General features: G+C 33.1%; 4 protein-coding genes across 8 annotated transcripts; 3 read left to right on the top strand and 1 right to left on the bottom strand.

Annotated features, from left to right (window-relative positions):
- Window positions 1-3843, top strand: LOC112707078 (rhomboid-like protein 14, mitochondrial). Of its 5 annotated transcripts, none has more exons than XR_003155977.3 (4): window positions 1-456; window positions 530-1556; window positions 2231-2384; window positions 2672-3843. XR_003155977.3 is itself a non-coding variant. In XM_025758660.3 (2 exons), the coding sequence occupies exons 1-2, from the start codon at window positions 256-258 to the stop codon at window positions 1334-1336; spliced, it is 1008 nt and encodes a 335-aa protein (XP_025614445.1). In that variant the 5' UTR covers window positions 33-255; the 3' UTR covers window positions 1337-1576. The 5 variants fall into 5 exon arrangements, 1 of the variants encoding a protein (XP_025614445.1); XR_011865194.1 differs by having other exon boundaries at window positions 33-456; window positions 530-1431; window positions 2700-3843; XR_003155983.3 differs by having other exon boundaries at window positions 33-456; window positions 530-1431.
- On the bottom strand, window positions 3096-3521 carry LOC112766345 (self-incompatibility protein S1). The gene has a single exon (XM_025812266.1). The coding sequence runs from the start codon at window positions 3519-3521 to the stop codon at window positions 3096-3098; it is 426 nt and encodes a 141-aa protein (XP_025668051.1).
- A 4320-nt stretch (window positions 3844-8163) lies between the features above and the next one.
- Window positions 8164-12024, top strand: LOC112707068 (cation/H(+) antiporter 19). The gene is made up of 3 exons (XM_025758629.3): window positions 8164-8759; window positions 9101-10102; window positions 10359-12024. The coding sequence occupies exons 1-3, from the start codon at window positions 8547-8549 to the stop codon at window positions 11577-11579; spliced, it is 2436 nt and encodes an 811-aa protein (XP_025614414.1). The 5' UTR covers window positions 8164-8546; the 3' UTR covers window positions 11580-12024.
- Window positions 12025-12453: 429 nt separating this feature from the next.
- Window positions 12454-14882, top strand: LOC112707059 (uncharacterized). The gene is made up of 3 exons (XM_025758621.3): window positions 12454-13051; window positions 13434-13568; window positions 14497-14882. The coding sequence occupies exons 1-3, from the start codon at window positions 12619-12621 to the stop codon at window positions 14634-14636; spliced, it is 708 nt and encodes a 235-aa protein (XP_025614406.1). The 5' UTR covers window positions 12454-12618; the 3' UTR covers window positions 14637-14882.
- The last annotated feature ends 5915 nt before the right edge of the window (window positions 14883-20797 follow it).

Here is a 20797-nt window from a genome sequence, read left to right as displayed (position 1 = left end):
AATTTTGAACACCAAAATAACAGTTTAGTCGAAGAAAGGCAAAGGCAAAGGGAAGCGTCTGGAATTTTCTTTGCCTCGGCTCGCGCACACGAAATTCTAGAAACGTTTCTTCCGCCGCAAGTCCCCTCCCCACATAATTTTATTCCTCCCCTCTCTTTCTCTGTAACGGAATCATCACCTAACCAATTGCATCACCGCGCTGCTTTCAGAGTTGAACGCGACCACCAATCACAAGAAAGAAAGAAAGGAAGAACGATGGAAGTGAGAATCGGAAGAAGCGTTTCTCGGGGAATGATCCCACTGCTGGCCCTCCACGCCTTCAGCGAGTACTACCGCTCCAACTCAAAACCCCCCGTCACCGCCGCCCTCATCGCCGCCAACACCCTCATCTACCTCCGCCCCTCCTTCCTCCCCTCCATCGACCAAGTCTGGTTCAACCCCCACCTCATCCTCAGGGTAAGTCCATTCCCCTCTCACTCTTCACTTTTCATAATTCACATTTGACCCTTCAATTTCATCTTATTTGCAGCACAAGGACCTGAAGCGCTTTCTCTTATCGCCGTTCTACCACATCGGAGAACCTCATCTTGTCTACAACATGCTCTCCCTTCTCTGGAAGGGGATCCAATTGGAGACATCAATGGGAAGCTTCGAATTCGCTTCCATGGTGGCTTCTTTGCTCGCTTTGTCGCAGGGGATCACGCTCATGCTCTCCAAATCGCTGCTTCTCTTCTTCGATTACGAGAGACCTTACTACCGCGAGTACGCGGTTGGATTCTCCGGTGTTCTCTTTGCCATGAAGGTCGTCCTCAACTCCCGCTCCGACGAATACACCTCCGTCCACGGCGTTATTGTGCCCTCGCGGTACGCCGCATGGGCGGAGCTAATTCTGATTCAGATGTTCGTTCCTGGAGCGTCGTTCTTGGGCCACCTTGGTGGAATACTTGCCGGGATACTTTACATGAAGTTGAGGGGAAACTACTTTGGATCCGATCCTCTGAGTGTTTTGATGAGGAGTGTTGGTTCTGCGTTGAATTGGCCGGTTAGGTTTTTGGGAGGGTTGTTTCGGTCCCGGCGTGGGAGGATCACGGGGAGGGGGACGGTTGGTGGTGGCGGCAATCGGAGGAGGAGGGTTAATAGTGGTGATAATGGGGGTTTCTGGAGGTGCCAGGCTTGCACTTATGATAATTCAGGGTATTTGAGTGTCTGTGAGATGTGTGCTACTACAAGGGATGGAAGTGGATTGGCTTCTATGCAATGGGACAGGGATTTGGATGGACTTCCCTTGGATGAATTGCGGCGCCGAAGGATCGACAGATTTACTGGTAGAAGATGATGATATTGATGGTGGATGATTGGATTGTTTTAGGGTACAGGGTCTCCGGATTGCTGTATATGAATTAAGTTGAATGTGGAGGTTTCATCTCATAGGTATTAACATCATTTTTTTATAGGACATAGTTTTGTAAAGAACTATACGTCTATACTACTATACCAGATGTCCAAATTGCCTTGTACTTAACTGCAATTCGTCGCCCGCAATTAATATCAATTCAGTAAGTTACATTCACCGAAAGATGGATATTTTCGTGCCTTTTTTTGGTTTGTTCATTTCATTCCAATTACATTCACCAAAGTTATTGATGCTTGTTCTTTTTGGGATTGCGTGGTTTTCCTTTTAGACAGATCATATAGATAGCATTTAAGATGAAGTATTATGCTATATAGCTCAAAGATATTAGATTGTGCATATGACAGTAACTTGTTCTTGGATTATCAAGTAAACTAGAAAATCATTATAGTGATGTTACATCATTCAAGATACAATGGCAGGTAGAGTGAGAAGGCACACAAATTAGAGAGTATAGTTCCAGAGAGTTAAACCTCTCAACTTTCTTGACACACCAAACCCTCTTACCCTAGTTTCCTTTTTCCTAGAACATCTGCCACCTATTCAATTGTTACTAGTGCATGAATTCACTAGGGAGTGAACTCCACGGTTTGATTATGGTGCTATGGATGCTGGTTCTTGTTCCTAGGCTTATGAGTGGGGGAATTTGGTTGGGTTGCAAAGTTAATTTCCGAAGAACTGGATAAATAAGAAAAATATCTTCTCTTAAGTTTCATGGTTTGATCTATGTGTTTTCTCAAATTTTTATTTGATTTACAATATTCCATATGTACACTTATGGAGTTATGGTCTTGGTCCATTCTAACTTTATGACATTAGGAAGTAAACAAATAGGTGGATGAAATCATCCAAAAATCTCAACAGAGAAAGGGAGCACAAACGGCAGCCTTCAAGTATGGTGGATACTGTAAAAATGGCCCATGTTCAAGTTCTTGCTGGTGCAGCTTGTGACCATGGCCTGGAGTTCAAAAATGTAGAGTACCCAACTGGTCTTTCCTATTTTTAACATTTGTAAAAAAAAGGGCAAAAAAAAAAAAAAAAGAAAAGAAAAGAAGCAGTTTTTCCAATTCTTCTAGTTAATTGTTATTATCCACTGTCCTGTTTAACCTATCAATCATCTATTTGTTGAAGTGTTTGGTTGAAATGCAATTCAACCTAAAGGCCAAGCTGTCATTATATATATGCAATTAATCTCTATTACTTGAAGTCTTTGGTTGAAACACAATTCAAACTAAAGGCGAAAAAACATTGGTATACCAGGTTGTGATTATGTGATCCTTTGAACCAGAATAAAGAGGCAAAGAGGATGGGTAAGGACATGATGACAGAAGGAATGGTGTTTACGCAATGACTGCGATTATGGTTGAGGGGGGTTGATGTTGTTTTTGTTGGTGGCTGAGCAAAAAATGGTGACCTTGTTGGGTCCATCATCCATGGTGGCTCTGAAGGTGCTGATGGAGCTATTCAAAGGTAAAGATGAAGGGTATTGGTGGTGGTTGACGGTTTGGTGGATTGCTGGGAGAAGGTGGTGTTAAGGGTGATAATCAATCAATCAATCATTGTCCCCAAAAATAAATAAAAGCTGCAAATGCAAGAAGAGAATGGTATTATTAATTCATCATTATAGTCATAGGATACTTGTAATATATGATGCCCAACACTGAACTACTAAAGAAGAATCATGTCAGTTTGGCCAATGGTACATGAATTCCCAGATCCCTGTTTGACTATTTGAACCATACATGCCTTCAGCAGATATCAGCCATGAACATCCATCACCACCGCATCGGACAAAGTCCCTGTGGAAGTCATAGGCATCAAAATGGTACTCCTGAACTCTCTCCCACTCCAAATCACAGTAAAAGAGTGTGGTTCCAACAACGTCGTCATGGAAGTCCCACCCAAACTCATCCCCATATGCTATACTATGCTCACCCAGATCAGTATCTTTGGATTTACAATGCAGGGTCATGTTCTTCCCAGATCCCAGCCTGTTCTTGATGCTCACATGTTTGGCCTCAACAACAATTGGGGTGCACAACCCTATTACCAGAAAAAGCAGGGCAACAAGATAAGTTATCTTTGCTAATATTGCCACATAAGCTTCCATTTAGGCTTCCTTCTTGTTCCCAATCTGCTTCGGACTCAACAGTATCTGAAGCAAAACATAAACAGATGAAATCTCATCATAGTTTATATAGAAAATTGCTATCTGACAAGGTTTCTGGCATTGGTTTTGCCGTGGATGTATTGTTGAAAGGCCTTTAAGAGAGATGCATTACTTTTATTTGTTTGACAACTGAGTCGTGATTTTTGGAGTGTCCTATATTTCCTTCTCTTTGAAGTTTGAACAGAATACGCTACATGATAAGTTTGTGTATAAAATTGTTACAATTTGAAAATAATTGATTGGCTATGAAAGTAATTTCCTATTCTCGTAGTTTGTTATTATAGAAAATAAAATAGTAAATAGAATTCACACATAATAAAGAATGAATTAATAAAATCAATGGGGATTTAAATTTTATCTTGCAATAGTAAATAGAATTCAAACAAATTAACTTTTGGCCCTTCAGATTAAAGGATACCACGAATAACTAAAACAAATGTTTAAATATAAAGTTGAATGAATTAATTCTTATTTATTTGCATTCAAGTGAAATTTAGATTATAAAGTAGACCTGATTCAAAATCTACAAAATAAATAGATCATGACAATGCTTAAAAGTGTATGATAGTAAAAAATGGAAATGGATTCTTTCCATTTTTTTTACCGGAGAGAATAAAGTTTGATCTCTCACTCTTAATTCTATAAGTGGAACTAGAAATTAATAAGAGAGAGAACAATAAATAATGAGATCATACACTGGATATTATTCAGTTTTTTTTTCCCACTAAAAAAGATCCACTCCCAGTAAAAATATCAATATATAATTAATGCTTATTTAACTACCACAAATAAACTAAGCATATTATTTTTTGAAACATCAATTTTATTTGTTATACATATATTTTTTTGACATATAAGGAGTAATAAATAATCGATCTTTCAAAAATAAATAAATAAATAAGGTAAATTCTACTGTATCCTTTTTATAATAATATATAAATTACTTTCTGTCACATGTCGTTCTTTAATTGGTTGTTATGTTAACTATGGTTAACTATTTTAAAATTAAATTATAGTCCAAAATGAGTAATTGTATAATTTACTAAAATATTAAAATAGAATCTTTGTTTTTTTTCCAAATTATGCTTCCAAAGAACTCTAATTTAGGGAAGGCATTAGTTGATGCAGTAGAAGCAACAGGACCAACTCTAGGACCCTGTTCTACTTTCAATGAGTGAATATTTGATGTCTAGCTTTAATGAATCCTACCAATCTAGGTTCGTAAACTTCAACTTCCTGGTTCACTTTTGGCTTGTCATATTTCAGAATTGTAAGCATTTGCGATAAGAAATTATATCAGACTTGGAAAGAAATGTATCATTAATATGGTGAGAATGGCACAAGATGGGAGGATAACAGACCTGTCTTACAAAAGAAAAAAAACAAAGAGAAAAGACAAAGTAACTAGTGAATCATAGCCTTTCGATCTCACAATATATCTAAGCAGAGAAGTCTTCTAAAAAGATGCGAGTCTTTGCACGGTTAACTGGGTTCATGAATTATGGTCAACAAACAATCCGATAGAGGCCAAATATCTAGTTTTGTCTCATAAAACTTGTTTAACTAAAAATCTACCATTGAAGGTGCATAAATTGCGTTCCAGTCAAATACATGTATAAATTTTCTAAAGTAATTAAAATGAAAAAAAATTAAAAAGGCGAAGGTGAAGCTTAGCAGGAACGAATTTGAGTAGGAAGGAAATGTTCTTCACTCACCAAGGGAGGTGTTCTTCAATGGAAGGGTGGAACGAATCAAATTAATAATGATTTAGTAAAAAACACATATAAATTTACTTTTTAATATTTACAAAAATTATATAATTATCCATCTTAAAAAATATTTAATTACAAAATGACTCTACTTTAGTTAAGATGTTAATTCTTATTGAGTTAAATTAATTTAAATTAAAACTAAATATTCAATTAAAAAATGCCACATCATAAAAGGTAATTTACATGTTGATTTAGAAAAAAATTGGTAGAACTCACCAATAAATAAAGATAATTTAGAATCAAAACTCAAAAGCTTTGTAAAATGATAAAAGTGATGATATTGACTCATCTTTCTATTTTCACAGCTGGATAAAACTCTCACGCTATGAAAAGGGAAAGATATAATGACAAATAAATCACTAAGAAAAATAATCTACTATGTCCTAATACATGTATTGGAGGATAATTTAGGCATTTTAAGATAAAATGACAAAATAAAATTTTTTATATTTTTGGATAGTCTCTTACTAGAGCACGCATAAAGAAATTTAAAGATAGCTTTAAAAATTTAGGGACACTCATATATATATATATATGAAGAGATACATTAATTATTAATCATGGGAGAAAAGACAAAGTTCATTTAATTAAGTCAAGATAACAAGAAGTTCACTAATATTTTTTAAGTTTAATGAGAGTCACAAAATTAATATTTATTTTTATATTTATTAGGTTTATGTTTTATTATGTTGTTAAAATTTGTTAGAAGATTCAATTTAGTATTTATTTAGAAATTTTAAATTTAGAGAGTTGTTACACATTCAAGTATTATTTTTCCTCCTCCTCCTTTATCTAAGTTCATTTAAGTAGACCAAACACCAACAAAAACAACTCTCATTAAAGGGACGTGATCACACGCGCATTTCATAACGCAATTCCTCCTCCTCCTCCTCCTCTTTTTCCTCCTCCTTCATCCAAGTTCATTTAAGTAGACCCAACACCAACAATAACCACTCTCATTAAAGGGACGTCATCACAGGCGCATTTCATAACGCAATTTCTTATCCTCCTCCTCCTCCTCCTCCTTCTTCTTCTTCTCCTTATTCTTCTTCTTCTTCTTTCGTTATAATCATCACCAACAACACCAACATTTTGTTCGGTTAAGTGAAATTGCTTATTTTGATTCACTTGATTGTTAATGTATTCAGTTGATCCTTGTACATGCAGAACGTTTTATTCAGCACATGATTGGTGTTCGATTCAATGGTGTTGGCTATTTCGATTTACCTGATTGTTATGTGTTCAGTTGACTTCTTTTGCATGGAAAAATGCTATTCTTGATGTTTGAATGTTCATGACGTTTTATTCCGCATATGAATGTTGCTCAGTTCACCCACACAGATCCAACAACACCAACATTTTTCTCGGTTAAGTGGAGTTGCTCATTTTGATTCACTTGATTGTTAATGTGTTCAGTTGAGTTCTTATGCATGCAAAAATATTTTTCTTACTGATTGAATGCTTATCACGTTTTATTGAGCACATGATTGGCGTTCGGTTTAGTGGTCTTGACTATTTTGGTTCACCTGATTGTTATGTGTTCAGTTGACTTCTTTTGCATGAAAAAATGCTATTCTTGATGATTGAATATTTGTGACGTTTTATTCAACACATAAATGTTGCTCGGTTAAGTGGAGTTGCTCATTTTGATTTACTTGATTGTTAATGTGTTCAATTGAGTTCTTGTACATGTAGAAATATTTTTCTTGATAATTAAATGTTTATGACATTTTATTCAACACATGAATGATGTTTGGTTCAGTGGAGTTGGCCACTTCGATTCATTTCTGTTATGCACAATTCAAAATTTTTCCTCTTCACCTTCTATTGCTTCTTCACTAGGGAGAGAAGGACAAAAAAGACAAAAAAATACAGCAGCAATAACAACAAAAGAATGACGATAAGGAGAAAACACGTGAAGAAGAAGAACGCGAAAAAGAATGAGGAGAATGAGAAGGAGGAGGAAGACGAAAAAGAAGAAGAAGCTCCGTGCGTAAACGAACGTGAGAAGAAAAAGAAGAAGAAGCGTGGGGGAGAAGAGAAGAAGAAGCCTAGGGGAAAACAGAAGAAGAAGAGAAGAAACATGAGGGAAGAAGAAAGCGAGAAAAGCGCGTGATATAAAATCACTTGGATGTTAAAATTGTTTGGATGTGGAGAATATCTTTTAAATTTAAATTAATATAATCTAATCTAATAAGATCAAATCTAATTATTAAATTATCTTATCTTTGTAGAAAATTTAAATTAAGTTATCTTATCTTATTTTATAGGCTGACTTGGTAGAGACCTATTTAAACACTTTTTGTGACTTATTCTAATAAAATTTTGATGAATAAAAATTTTTAATTGTTTTATGTACATTTTTTTTTGTGATCAAGAAAAATGAGTAATTTACTTCGCTTATTTCATAAAGAAAATTAAAAAATACAACTAAAATAATTCTGTGTTAACTAGTTTCTTTCAATTTTCACCTTTTGTTCTAAATTTCTAAAAACAAGTTCTTTGAAAATTTAATAAAAAAAAAAACCTTTTTTAGTGACTAAGAACAAATTTTATAGAAGTATAACAAAAAAATTCTTATCTATCTTTTTATGTTTTCATTGTGTGTATCTTATCTTCGTTTCTTCTTATCGTTAATTCTTTATTCGCATTTCTTTATCATATCCTCCTATAATAGCCAACTAATTAAGAAATAAATAACCAAAATAGTTGCAAATCGATTTTTATCCGCTTAAGGAAAAAAATGAAAGAAAATAAAACTTGGCATAAAAGAATAAAAGTTACAACAACCTAGAGTCGTCTGATAGACTTAGCTGTATGATGAAAGTTGATTTCCCAAATTAATAAGGTGAAAAGCGGAAGTTGCAAACCCAATCGTATATCCTAGCTGTTGAACCAAGCCATATATAGCAAAAGAAAATACAGAAGAAGAAAAAAACCTTCAAAAGGTCAACATTGTCATATAATATGTACCATATTGTTTATTTTCGGTACCCTCCGTAACTTCCCGATTCAATCTCTTATTCATTGACCCTAGACGATAAGCTGGGTGGTTACGTTGCACTGTGATTCCATTATATCGTTGTGATTATTGTACTTTTTATAAAAGATTGTTTCTTGAATCATCTTAATGCTGCTCTATATCTTGTGAAGGAGAGAGAGAGAGAGAAAGAGTGATTAACAAGACACAAGAATGGCTACGCCGAATCCAGTAACAGCAGCAGCACCACCAGCATGTCCAGCACCAATGAAAGCCACGTCCAATGGGGCGTTCCACCATGAAAATCCTCTTGACTATGCTCTTCCATTGCTAATTGTTCAAATATGTATCGTTGTTGGCTTCACCAGATTCCTTGCATTCCTTTGCAAACCCCTTAGACAGCCTAGAGTTATTGCAGAGATCATCGTAAGCTTTTCTAATTACTCTCTTTATTTGTTTATTTGTATTTTTCATATTTTTTGTAGGGATAAACTAGATCCCAGTTTGAAAAAAAAAGTTTGTTACTTCTCAGTTGTCACTTTCTTTCCCTGTTAAATATATTGTTTCTTGTCTCACATGATAAGATCTCCATTCAAATCAGATTTTAATTATGCTATTAACCCTTCAAAACTTGTAAGCTATTGAAATTATACTCCGTTCTTATAGAAAAATTTTACATAATATTTACACATCTTTTTATTTTTTATATCATAAAAAAGGGAAAAAAATGGTGCAAATATGAGTTTTCATTGAATATTATGATCCAGGGAGGATTACTGCTAGGACCATCTGCATTTGGACGAAACCAGAAGTTTCTAAACACAATCTTTCCAAAGAAGAGCTTAACAGTTCTGGACACCATAGCCAATGTAGGTCTCTTGTTCTTCTTGTTTCTCGTTGGTCTTGAGCTTGATGTCCGCTCCATTAAGCGTACTGGGCCAAAGGCCTTAGCCATTGCCGTGTGCGGCATCACTTTCCCTTTCCTTCTCGGCGTTGGGACCTCTTTTGTTCTCAGAGCAACCATCTCACAAGGTGTTCAGCCACTTGCCTTCATTGTTTTCATGGGCGTGGCTCTATCTATCACTGCCTTCCCTGTCTTGGCTCGAATCCTCGCCGAGCTCAAGCTTCTAACCACTGATGTTGGAAGCATTGCCATGTCTGCTGCTGCAGTGAATGATGTTGCAGCATGGATACTCCTAGCTCTTGCAATAGCTGTCTCCGGTGACAACACTTCTCCGATAATCTCTCTTTGGGTTCTGCTTTGTGGTGCCGGTTTTATACTCTTTGCTGTGTATGGCATAAGGCCTTTGCTGGTGATAATGGCGAAGCATTCGCTGTCTGGGGAGCCGGTTAAAGAGACCTACATATGCTTCACGTTGACGTTGGTTTTGGCTTGTAGTTTTCTGACCGATACAATTGGTATCCATGCTCTGTTTGGTGCATTTGTGGTTGGTATCATTGTCCCAAAAGATGGTCCTTTTGCTGGGGTTTTGATTGAGAAGATTGAAGACTTGGTCAGTGGGATTTTCTTGCCACTATATTTTGTGTCTAGTGGGTTGAAGACAAATGTGGCTACTATCAGTGGAGGCACTTCTTGGGCATTGCTTGCACTTGTTATTTTCAATGCTTGCTTTGGAAAGATTGTTGGCACTGTTGTGGTGTCACTCTCATGTAAGGTGCCTTTTAGAGAATCATTGGCACTTGGCTTTCTCATGAACACTAAGGGTTTGGTAGAGCTCATTGTTCTCAACATTGGAAAGGATCGCAAGGTATGTAACTTCGTTAATCGTTAATCCTAGAAGAATGCTAGAGAATTATCAGAATTTATTATTTTTTATCATCAGTTAACTATTAATGTTTAAAAGTATGTCATACATATGTTGTTAGATTACTAAACTAAAAAAATTGAATTGATGGCCAAATTATTAACCAAAAATAATAAATTCGGATGAACATTAGCATTTCTCTTAATCCAATACTAATAAACAAAAGCTGCATTTTACAAAAAGCCAATTTGTAATGCAGGTGCTGAACGACCAAGCATTTGCAATTTGTGTTCTGATGGCACTTTTCACCACCTTCATCACGACCCCAATAGTGATGGCAGTGTACAAGCCAGCTCGGAGAGGAGCACCATACAAACACAAAACAATCCAGCGCAAGGATCTCGACACAGAGCTGAGGATGCTGGCATGTTTCCACAGCACACGCAGCATCCCAACCTTGCTCAACCTCATCGAATCTTCCCGCGGAACCAAGAAGTTTGGGAAGCTTTGCATTTACGCCATGCACCTTATGGAGCTCTCAGAGCGCTCCTCTGCCATCACTATGGCCCACAAGGCACGCAGGAACGGCCTTCCTTTCTGGAACAACAAACCCGACGACGCCAACGCCAACAACGATCACATGATCATTGCTTTCCAGGCTTACGGAAAACTCAACAAGGTTAACGTTCGTCCCATGACTGCTATCTCTGATCTCGCTAACATCCATGTAGATATCTGCACTAGCGCTCACCAAAAGCGTGCTGCAATGATTGTCCTTCCATTCCACAAGCACCAACTCGTTGATGGATCCATGGAGTCTCTGGGAAGCTCGTTCCGTCACATGAACGAGCTTGTTTTGAGCCACGCTCCTTGCTCTGTGGGGATCTTGGTTGACCGTGGACTAGGCGGCGCAAGCCAGGTTCAAGCATCTGACGTGTCATACAACATAGTTGTGTTGTTCTTCGGTGGACGTGATTGTAGAGAAGCACTTTCTTATGGTATGAGGATGGCACAGCACCCGGGTATCTCGCTGACGGTTGTTAAGTTTGTTACAGCACCGGGGAAGAGCCTGGCCTTCGGGGCGAAGCTTGTGGCTGTGTCAGTAGACAAGCAACAGAAAGTGGTTACAGAGATTGATGAAAACGAAAAACAGTTAGACGAGGAGTTGTGGAACGAGTTCTTGGGGAAGTCAATCAAGTATGAGGAGAGACTAGTGGATAGCCGAAACGACATTGAGGCTGCTTTGAGGGAGATGAGTAGGTCCAGCCTTATTTTGGTTGGTAGAATGCCATCCGTTGCACCCTTGATTTACAACAGTGACTCTGCTCAACTTGGCCCTGTTGGAAGCTTCTTGGCTTCTTCGGAATTCTCAACCACTGCGTCTGTTGTTGTTATCCAACAGTACAATCCAGCTGCTGATGCTCACCCACTCGTCATGGAGGAAATTGATCAACTTGAGGAGCCTGATACCCCGCTCTGATCTAACTTCTTTTTAATTGTTTTATTACCCAACTACCCGCCCTCGTATATATTGATTTGAAGGATGTGTTGTAAAAGATGTGGAAGTGGGCTGCTCATTGGACAAGTTTTTAGATGTTCCGATAATAAGTTAGTACTTTTAGTTTGATTAATTAATGTTTTTACATTAATATTATAGGTTTAGGTGAGTGTTTGTTTATTCTTATATCTTTATGAGTAACTATATTTTTCTGTAATCTATAAGCTATAGTTAATATCTCCTCTTAATGTACAGAGTAAAGTAAACTATTGTAGTCCAGATATTTAGATAAATTCTAATTTTATTTTTAATAATTAAAAGTATTTTATTTTATTCTATTCTTTTGATTAATTTTTTAAAAATATTTTTTATTGTTATATTTTTTTATTATTCTATCATTTTTATTCTCAAATCACTTCAATAACTATTATAACTATAATTTTTTATCGTAATATAAAAGAAAATTATAATAAAAAAATATTTTATAAAAAAAATTGTTTCTATAAGAGAATTATGATAGAACAAAATAAAATATTTAAAATAAAAATAAGACATTTTAAATATTAAAAATAAAATTAAAATTTAATCAAAATATTAGAAATTAAAATAATATTTTACTCTAATGTATATCTTATATTGTTAGTACTTAAATTATTGATAAGTTAAAAATGCTTTCAATTAATTTTCTATAACATAAAAAAGTATATATTTAATGATATTTCATGCAAATATGATATCTCAAACAATATAGTTACTTGTGACTTGTGAGTTCTGTATTTTTTTACTTTTGGTCAGGGCGAGTTCTGTTTTTATGGTTATATTTTTATACATGAGAAAGTGGGGACCAAGGAAGATTGGGCCTCGTTCTTGGGCTAAGCTTCGGTGGACTCCACGTGGGACTCGGGAACACAAATCACCAGAAAAATCCAAGTTTAATTAACACTAAACCCCCCGATTGAAACAATATTACCAACAAAAATGAAATAAAAAACACAGATCAAGAACCTCCGCGATTACAATCATGATGGCAGAAGCTGTGTTTGGTGTATCGACGAGTCCTTCTTTCTCTCTTCGGCCCACAACTGCCACCACTTCTTCTAGAACCTTCCACACTCTTCCAACAACCACCACCGTTTCGCTGTTTCACACTCCTGCATTCAGTTACTTGCGTCAAAGCTTAACTCATTCCAACACTAGCTCTCACGTGTACGCTGCCGTTGTCTCTTCCGATTCGAAAGCATCTTCCGTTGACCTAGGTCAACCAGAATTGGACAATACCGGTGGTGGTGGTAGTGCCGGAAACGGTTTTGGAGACCGCGGTGGTGGTGGTGGTGGTGGCGGCCGCGGGAACGACGATAACAAGGACAAAGAAGGATCTGACGCGGAACATAAGAGGAGGATGGCTCTCTTGATGTCTCAGAAATTCACTCTTGGTTACGCTGCTCTTGTAGGAGGTACTTAATTTTTTTCAATTTATTTTACCTGCTTGAATCGCTGCTGTTAAGACCCTAGAAAGTGGAAGAAACTCGTTTGTTGCTAAACCCTGGAGTGTGGAAAACCCTAGGAAGATGAGCTAGCACTAGCGTTGAACTTGTTTGTGTTTGATTTGTTGGAATTCTGAATATTAATTAACTCGGATCACGTAAGAGTCAGGGTGTCATCTCTAGCAGCTAATTTTGATGAATTGTATCGAGTAATTTTGTAGTCATAGAATCCTGTTCTGGCTTTTTCACCTTGCACCATGTTTATGCACTATGTTCTGTTACCTTTTTTTTCCCCAGTGGTATCTGCATTCTTCTGACAATGCTGTTGTTGGTGATTGTTCATTGTTGGCAGTGGGTGGTCTGATGGGCTATTTGAAGAGTGGGAGCCAGAAGTCGCTTTTGGCCGGTGGCGTGTCTGCGGCTTTGCTGTATTATGTGTACACTGAGCTACCTCTGAGGCCTGTTTTTGCATCATCTGTGGGCCTTGGTAAGTTGATTTGTTGTTGGTCAAGGATCAAGATATCTTACTCTGACTAGGCTGTTGTAAATTACTACAACATTGGTTAAAGTCCATCGTAGGAAGCAGCTATCTTATCTGTTGTTAATATAATAGGGTGCATTTTCTAGTTGAGCTTTAGTATCCAAAAAATTTAGTGGTAATTTTATTATTTCATTCCATCATTACAATTGAGTGGTATCATTTCATTGCACTTCGTTTCATATGCCAGTTATATATGCATGTCTTCAAGGAGTGCACTAGTACCTTATTTTTTTCGTGTGTGTGTTTGTGTTTTTTTTTTTTTTTTTTGGGGGGGGGGGGGGGGTGGTGGAGAAAAGATTGTTGTAGTTGATGTTTCTCTAATATTTACCAACTCTAGACTAAAAAACATACTCCTGTCTAAACTCTGGAGCTCCTTTGGAGGTGAATTATCTAAATGTCAGAGTTACGACGAGTAGTTGGTTAAAGAAGTAGAAGTATCATTTGGTAGTCCCTGAATTTTACTGAACCTAACAAAGAAAGACAAAAAGAAAAGAGACTATGATGTTTGGCACATAATTGAAGAGACTGATGCATCGCTATTGGTGTATAATTTCAATGAGGATTCGTAGCTTCCTTGTAAGTGACTACGATGCATTCCCAATATATATAATTGTAGCATGGATTGATGGTTTCCTGTGTAAGATATATTGAAGTTTGTTATCGGTAAAGGCTCTTTAGCAATAGAACTAGTGTGGAGTTCCCTGATGGCCTTACCCTGACTAAATTTGGGAACCAGAATATGTATATATATTGATGTATTTGATATTTATTTAAACATTCAAGTTTCTCAACCTTGCAAGGCAATTGGTGTAAGTTTCGTGTCTTTTGCCCTCATGTCTGATTTTTGTGATTACTTTTCTTGATATATATGTAGGCATATCGGCTGCACTTTTGGCAGTGATGGGTTCTCGTTTCAAGAAATCAGGGAAGATCTTTCCAGCAGGTGTTGTTTCCTTAGTCTCCCTTATAATGACGGGTGGTTACTTGCATGGAATTATGCGTAGCTCTCACTAGAATACTAGAATGTAAACAAGGAAGGTGAGATTGTAGGGTATCATGCAATCTTTGGCTAAATACAATCTCCTTTTGTTATGAGCATTGTGTTGCTTTCTAGGACCTTTGTTGTGAAATAAAGAGCCAGAGTTTGGAACTTCTGTGTTGCCACTGTTTACGAGCATTGTTATTATTATTTTAAGATGGACCATTTCCTCGTGTTAAGGATGTTAGTATGTTACATAAATTTTGGTCATTAACAATCAATATGGATCACTCTGTGTACAGTTTGTGTTTATATTTTCTATTGTTGGGAATAATAAAAGGATTTAGGTGTCAAATTCATTCACGTTAAGAGTATAGTATTATCAACAGAAATTTTTAAATTATTTTAATAAATTTATTGGAAACTTAAATTTTATATTTTTGTAATAAAAAAATTTTAATTGATGATTTTTGGACAAATGTTAGTTTAACTCTTAAAATAATTAATAAAAAATGAGAGATGAAAATTGTATTTTTTATATTATAAAAAGAAAGTGAAGATTTAGTAGGAGTATTTATCTAAATTGGTTCCTAAAGAATGTTTAAGTGGATGTTTTGGTCTTCAACAAAAATTAATTATATAGTTGGTTTTTAACGTTTTTTGGCGTAAAATAAATTGGTTTTTTTTGACACGGTTTTGTTAAGCACCAAGGCTGTGTTTGTTTTTTAGAATAGGATAGGACAAGATAGAATTTAAGAACATAAGGAATAAGGAATAGAGACACAAAATTTTGTGTTCTTGTATTTTGTTTGATAATAAACTAAACAAATTTTAAAAATCTAATTTATTCTTGTTTTTTTCATTCAAAAAATTTGAGATGAAAATATAATGATAAAAAAATATAATTATAAAAAATTAATAAGAATAATAAAAAAATGAAAAATAAATTGTGTCTTTTGTTAGTGTCTCCGTGTCTTTTCTGTTAGGATGAATACAAAATACACTAATTCAATGTCTCTAGACACATTGTCTCTGTCCATGTCTCCTCGATCAAACATGATTTTATATTTCTGGGTCCCTGTCTCAGTGTTCTATCTCTATAAACAAACACAATCTAACAAAACAATATAACGTCAAGTTAGTGACTGGGCTGTTAATTATCACGTGTTAAATTAGGACAAATTAGTCCTCCTTAAGAAAATTATTTATGAGACAGATATGTCTCTAAGGAAATCATATATTATGCAAATAGATATCTAATAATTTCATTTAACAGTTAATTAAACCTTTTCATTTTTTGAAATCAGATTTTATACACATAAATTTAATACTATTTCATAGTTGTTTGTCTTATTATACAAGCATAATGACAAATATGCAATTATCCTCACAAGACTACAAATATAATAACAACAATGTAAATATAAACAATACAAATATAATTACAGTAAGTGCAAATATAATCACAGCAATATAAATGTTTTGGTCATATTAAAATTTTTTAGCACTATTTAGGCTCCTAGGTCTTAATGTAAAGAGATTTTTTTCCTTGGATCTTTGACCTAGTGATTTTTTTTTTGGTTGTCAAAACCTAGTGAATTATTTTGATTTGAGAAAAAATGTTTAAAGAGTTTGGCTATCATGTATAAAAAAAGATATATTGGTATGATCTAAAAACTCTTAATATAGAAATAGGCCTACATCCTATATATATAGAGACAAGAAAATTAAAGAGATGTGTAATAAAAAACATACTTGTGTTAAAGAATTTTAATATGGCCTAAACATATTTGTATTGTTGTGATTATATTTGTATTGTTTATGTTTATACTGTTGTGATTATATTTTTATTGCTGTGATTATATTTGTAGTCTTGTGAGGATAATTGCATACCTATCACTATATTCGTAAAAGGCAAGTGACTATGAAGTAGTATTAAAATTATGTGTCTAAAATTTGGTTTTAAGAAAATGAAAATTTTAGCGGACTGTTAAATAAAATGATTAGGGACCTATTTACCTTATATATGAGGTTTTTAGAGATCTATTTGCCTTATATGTGATTTTTTTGGGACCTATTCACGTGATAAATAGTTTTCTTAAAAGGAGACCAATTTCTCTTAATTTAACACGTGGTGCTTAACGGCTAAGTCACTAGTTTAACATGACATGTCAGATTATTCCGTTTGTTCTTAACAGAACAATGTCAAAAAGGACTAATTCATTTGACGCTATAAAATATTGGGGGACCAATTGTATAATTAATTTTTGTTAGAGATTAAAATATTCATTTTGAAAATTTTTGAGGAGCAATTTGGATAACTACTCATTTAATAATGTATTAAAAATGTCTAAATAATTTTTTTTTAAAATTTTGAACGAACAACTAAGCTTGAAATTAAGGCTAAACTTTTTAGTAATGAAAGATTTTGTGTAATTTATACTAATGGTTAATTGGTGTGTTTTATTTTATATGGACTTTATTTATTTTTTATTTTAAATAACAAATCGAAATCTCATATTTAAAGAATAATAAAATTTGTAAAGAAATATGAGGATCAAATTTTCTAAGTTCACAAATTAAAGAGATCGATTTGTGTTAAAATAATTTTTTTTACCGTAAAGTAAATTGGAGGTTTTGATTTACACATTTAAAAATTATTTTAATACAAATTTGAGAGTTAAATTTTGTATGTTTAAAAAAATTTTAAATAAAAAAATAAATATAATCCTTAAATTTGTATGTAAAAAAAAATTAAAAGCCACAAATCTAACCCTTAGATATGTGCTTTTCACATGAAAAAAAAATACATTAACTCTTCACATTATTTAAAAACACCATTAAATATTCAACACTAAATTTAAAAGCATGAAATTAAACTTTTTTATTATAAAAAATAAATTAATTTATCAATGCTCAATTGCTCACGTGAAACTTATGGTTACTTAACAACGAATAGGAGTAACAACACTATTCGAATTTGCTGGTATTCACTCCGCCTCTATCCATTCGGGGCGGGTAATTACCTGCTTCGCTGCGAGACAAGTTTTCTGCGGGTAAAATCTTAGGCGAGACGGGACAGGGTCGGATTTAGATAATACTGCCCTATCCACTCTCGGTATATATATATATATATATATATATATTTAAATTTTTATTTTAATTTATATTATTTATGTGATCTACGAAATAAGAGTGGGATGAATTCTCTACGAATTATTATAAAACGGAACAAAATTAAATAAGACAAAAATCTGCCTCATTGTTATTCCTAGTTACAAAAATACTTAGATAATTTAACTGCTTAAGTCCTGACTTTTAAGTTGCTAGTTAATCCCCAGGATAAAAAAGTCTGGTGATAATTAAATGCATGTGTGCTACTTCCTCTGCGAATGGTCTCTTTCCTTTTTTATTTTGTTGCAGATTAAATGTTATTTTTAATTTTAAAAACTTATTAATTAATTTTTTTATTATATTCTTTAATATTAATTAGAAATGTTTAGAAAAGTAAACAATTGAATAATATTAAAGATATCTTTATTTTCTTATAATTTATATTTTTAATAACTTTAATATTATTTTAATAATTATATATAATTAAAAAAGGACAATTAATTTTAAAATTACTGGCGAATAATTTTAGTTGTGTAAGAGAAATATTAGGAGGTTATTAGAATTTATTATTTTTAGTTATTAGTAAATCATGAATTCAATTTATTTAGGTAGAAATTAATTTAAAAATAGAATAAAAAATAGTATAATCTAACTATATTGGTGTATAATGTGTTATTCACATTTGTAGATATGTAAGTTTGGAGACTTACAAAATGTAAAATATGTTTTGCATGGAAGAAAAAAAAAAGTTACTTCAAAACGCAACCCCCATTTGGCATAGAGGGGTAATCAAATCTAAAAACATGTCTTCTGTATGCAAAGAAGACGTGCCACTTGACCATGTTTGAAATGACCAAACACAAGTTGCGTTTGGCAGATATGCAGAGCAAAGCGCAGCTTACGATTGACATGAAAGTAGCTTGTATGTCCGACACGTGTTGGTAAAGGAAAGAGAGTGGATCTTTATAATGTGTTTTGCGTCTTGCTTTCAGAGTACATTTTACTTCTGTATTTTGATTGCAAGGGAGGGAAAAGGAAGAAAACCAGAAAGAAAGAGGGAGTAATTTGAGTGAATGAGGAATAAAATTACGGAAGAAAAATAATTCGTAATTTTATATTATTTCAAAAACATATTATTGAATATCTGAATCCTTTTTAATAAATAAGTTTTTTTTTGTATTCTAATCAGAAATAAATTTATTTATTTGTATTTTATTAGTAGATTTTTGGTATAAATTTAATTATTATTATTATTATTATTAGAATGTTAGTGTTAGCGTGTGTTACACGGTTTCTGTTGTTGTTATTATTTATTATTATTCTATTTTCTTATGTTAACTGTTATTATTAATAATATATTATTATTTTGAATAATATAATAATAATAATATGCTATTAATATATTCATAATCATGTTATTATTCTTAACATATTATTATTAATCTTAGCATATTATGAGTAATGTATAATTAACATATTTTTTGTTATTAATAACTACTATTATTTTTTTTATTATTATTACTATTTTTGGTATATATTATTAATTATTTTTATTATTAGTACATTATTAATAATATATAATTAATATATTATTATTTAAAATAATATCATAATATTAATAATATATTATTAATACTTATAATAATAATATTTTGTTTTAATTTATATTATGTATGCAATGATAGTTATATAAATTTTAAATTTTAGTTTTATTTATTAAATTTTAATAATTATAGAGACAGAATAAATATTTGTAAGAGTGGATTAGATTTATTAGAATTCAATTTTCTATTATCTACAAATAAAAATAAGACAGATTTTATGTAAATTATTATAAAATAGAGTAGGATCGAGTGAGATAAAAACTTACCTGCTTTAAGTCTTGACTTTTAAGTTCCTAGTTAATTCCTAGGATAAAAAAGTCTGATGATAATTAAATGCATGTGTGCTACTTCCTTCGCGAATGATCTCTTTTCTTTTTTATTTTGTTGCAAATTAAATGTTATTTTTTATTTTAAAAACTTATTAATTAATTTTTCTATTATATTCTCTAATATTAATTAAAAAAGGTTTAGAAAAGTAAACATTTGATAAGACAATAATATTAAAGATATGTTTATTTTCTTATGATTTATATTTTTAATAACTTTAATACTAGTTTAATAATTATATATAATTAAAAAAGGACAATTAATTTTGAGGGTAATAATAGGGAGACAAAAAAACAGCTAAAACTTATCTTATTTAGCATTAATTAATTATCGCAACAGTTAATGAATATTAAATAAGGCAAATTATGACTGTTTTTGGTTGATTTTTTTTGTTATCAAACATTTTCATAATTTTAAAACCATTAGAATAATTTTAGTTGTGTTTTTAGAAATATTAGAAAATTATTAGAATTTATTATTTTTAACTAAATAGCCATTAATTCAATTTTTTAAGACATAAATTAATTTAAAAATGGAATAAAAAATAGTATAATCTAATTATATTGGTATATGGTGTTATATATATATATATATATATATATATATATATATATATATATATATATATATATATTTTGCAAGTTCAGAGACTTGTAAAATGCTGACTTGTAAAATGCAAGGCACGTTTTACATGGAAGAAAAAAAATTGCTGCAAAACGCAACAACCGTTTGACATGGAAAGGCAACCAGATGAAAAAATGTGTCTTCTGTATGCAGACAAAACATGCCATTTGACTATATTTGAAAGACCAATCGCAGGTTGCGTTTGGCAGATGCACAGAACAAAGCGCAGCTTGCGATTGGCATAGAAATAGCTTGTATGTCCGATAGGTGTTGGTGAAGGAAGGAGAGGGGATCTTTATAACGTATTTTGCGTCTAACTTCTAGAGAAAGTAAGCTTATTTCACTACATTTTGATTCTGCGTTTTGGTTGTAAGGAAGGGAAGAGAAAGAAACAGAAAGAAAGCGGGAGTAGTTTGAGTGAGTGAAGAGTAAAATTACGAAAAAAAATTCATAATTTTACATTACCTCAAGAACATATTATTAAATATCTGGATCATTTTTAATGGGTAAGTATTTTTTTTGTATTT

This window comes from Arachis hypogaea, chromosome 1 (genome assembly GCF_003086295.3).
Source record: "Arachis hypogaea cultivar Tifrunner chromosome 1, arahy.Tifrunner.gnm2.J5K5, whole genome shotgun sequence".
In the NCBI taxonomy this organism is placed as follows: domain Eukaryota; kingdom Viridiplantae; phylum Streptophyta; class Magnoliopsida; order Fabales; family Fabaceae; genus Arachis; species Arachis hypogaea.
This window is presented reverse-complemented; position numbering and strand designations above follow the sequence as displayed.

What these genes read in the sequence shown, in the direction of transcription:
- LOC112707068 (XM_025758629.3), top strand. Translation starts at nt 8,547, where the DNA reads ATGGCTACGCCGAATCCAGTAACAGCAGCAGCACCACCAGCATGTCCA. An exon ending in GAGTTATTGCAGAGATCATC is followed by an intron (nt 8,760 to 9,100) that starts GTAAGCTTTTCT and finishes ATTATGATCCAG; the next exon opens with GGAGGATTACTGCTAGGACC. An exon ending in ACATTGGAAAGGATCGCAAG is followed by an intron (nt 10,103 to 10,358) that starts GTATGTAACTTC and finishes TTTGTAATGCAG; the next exon opens with GTGCTGAACGACCAAGCATT.
- LOC112707078 (XM_025758660.3), top strand. Translation starts at nt 256, where the DNA reads ATGGAAGTGAGAATCGGAAGAAGCGTTTCTCGGGGAATGATCCCACTG. An exon ending in ACCCCCACCTCATCCTCAGG is followed by an intron (nt 457 to 529) that starts GTAAGTCCATTC and finishes TCTTATTTGCAG; the next exon opens with CACAAGGACCTGAAGCGCTT.
- LOC112766345 (XM_025812266.1), bottom strand. Translation starts at nt 3,521, where the DNA reads ATGGAAGCTTATGTGGCAATATTAGCAAAGATAACTTATCTTGTTGCC.
- LOC112707059 (XM_025758621.3), top strand. Translation starts at nt 12,619, where the DNA reads ATGATGGCAGAAGCTGTGTTTGGTGTATCGACGAGTCCTTCTTTCTCT. An exon ending in TTACGCTGCTCTTGTAGGAG is followed by an intron (nt 13,052 to 13,433) that starts GTACTTAATTTT and finishes CATTGTTGGCAG; the next exon opens with TGGGTGGTCTGATGGGCTAT. An exon ending in TGCATCATCTGTGGGCCTTG is followed by an intron (nt 13,569 to 14,496) that starts GTAAGTTGATTT and finishes ATATATATGTAG; the next exon opens with GCATATCGGCTGCACTTTTG.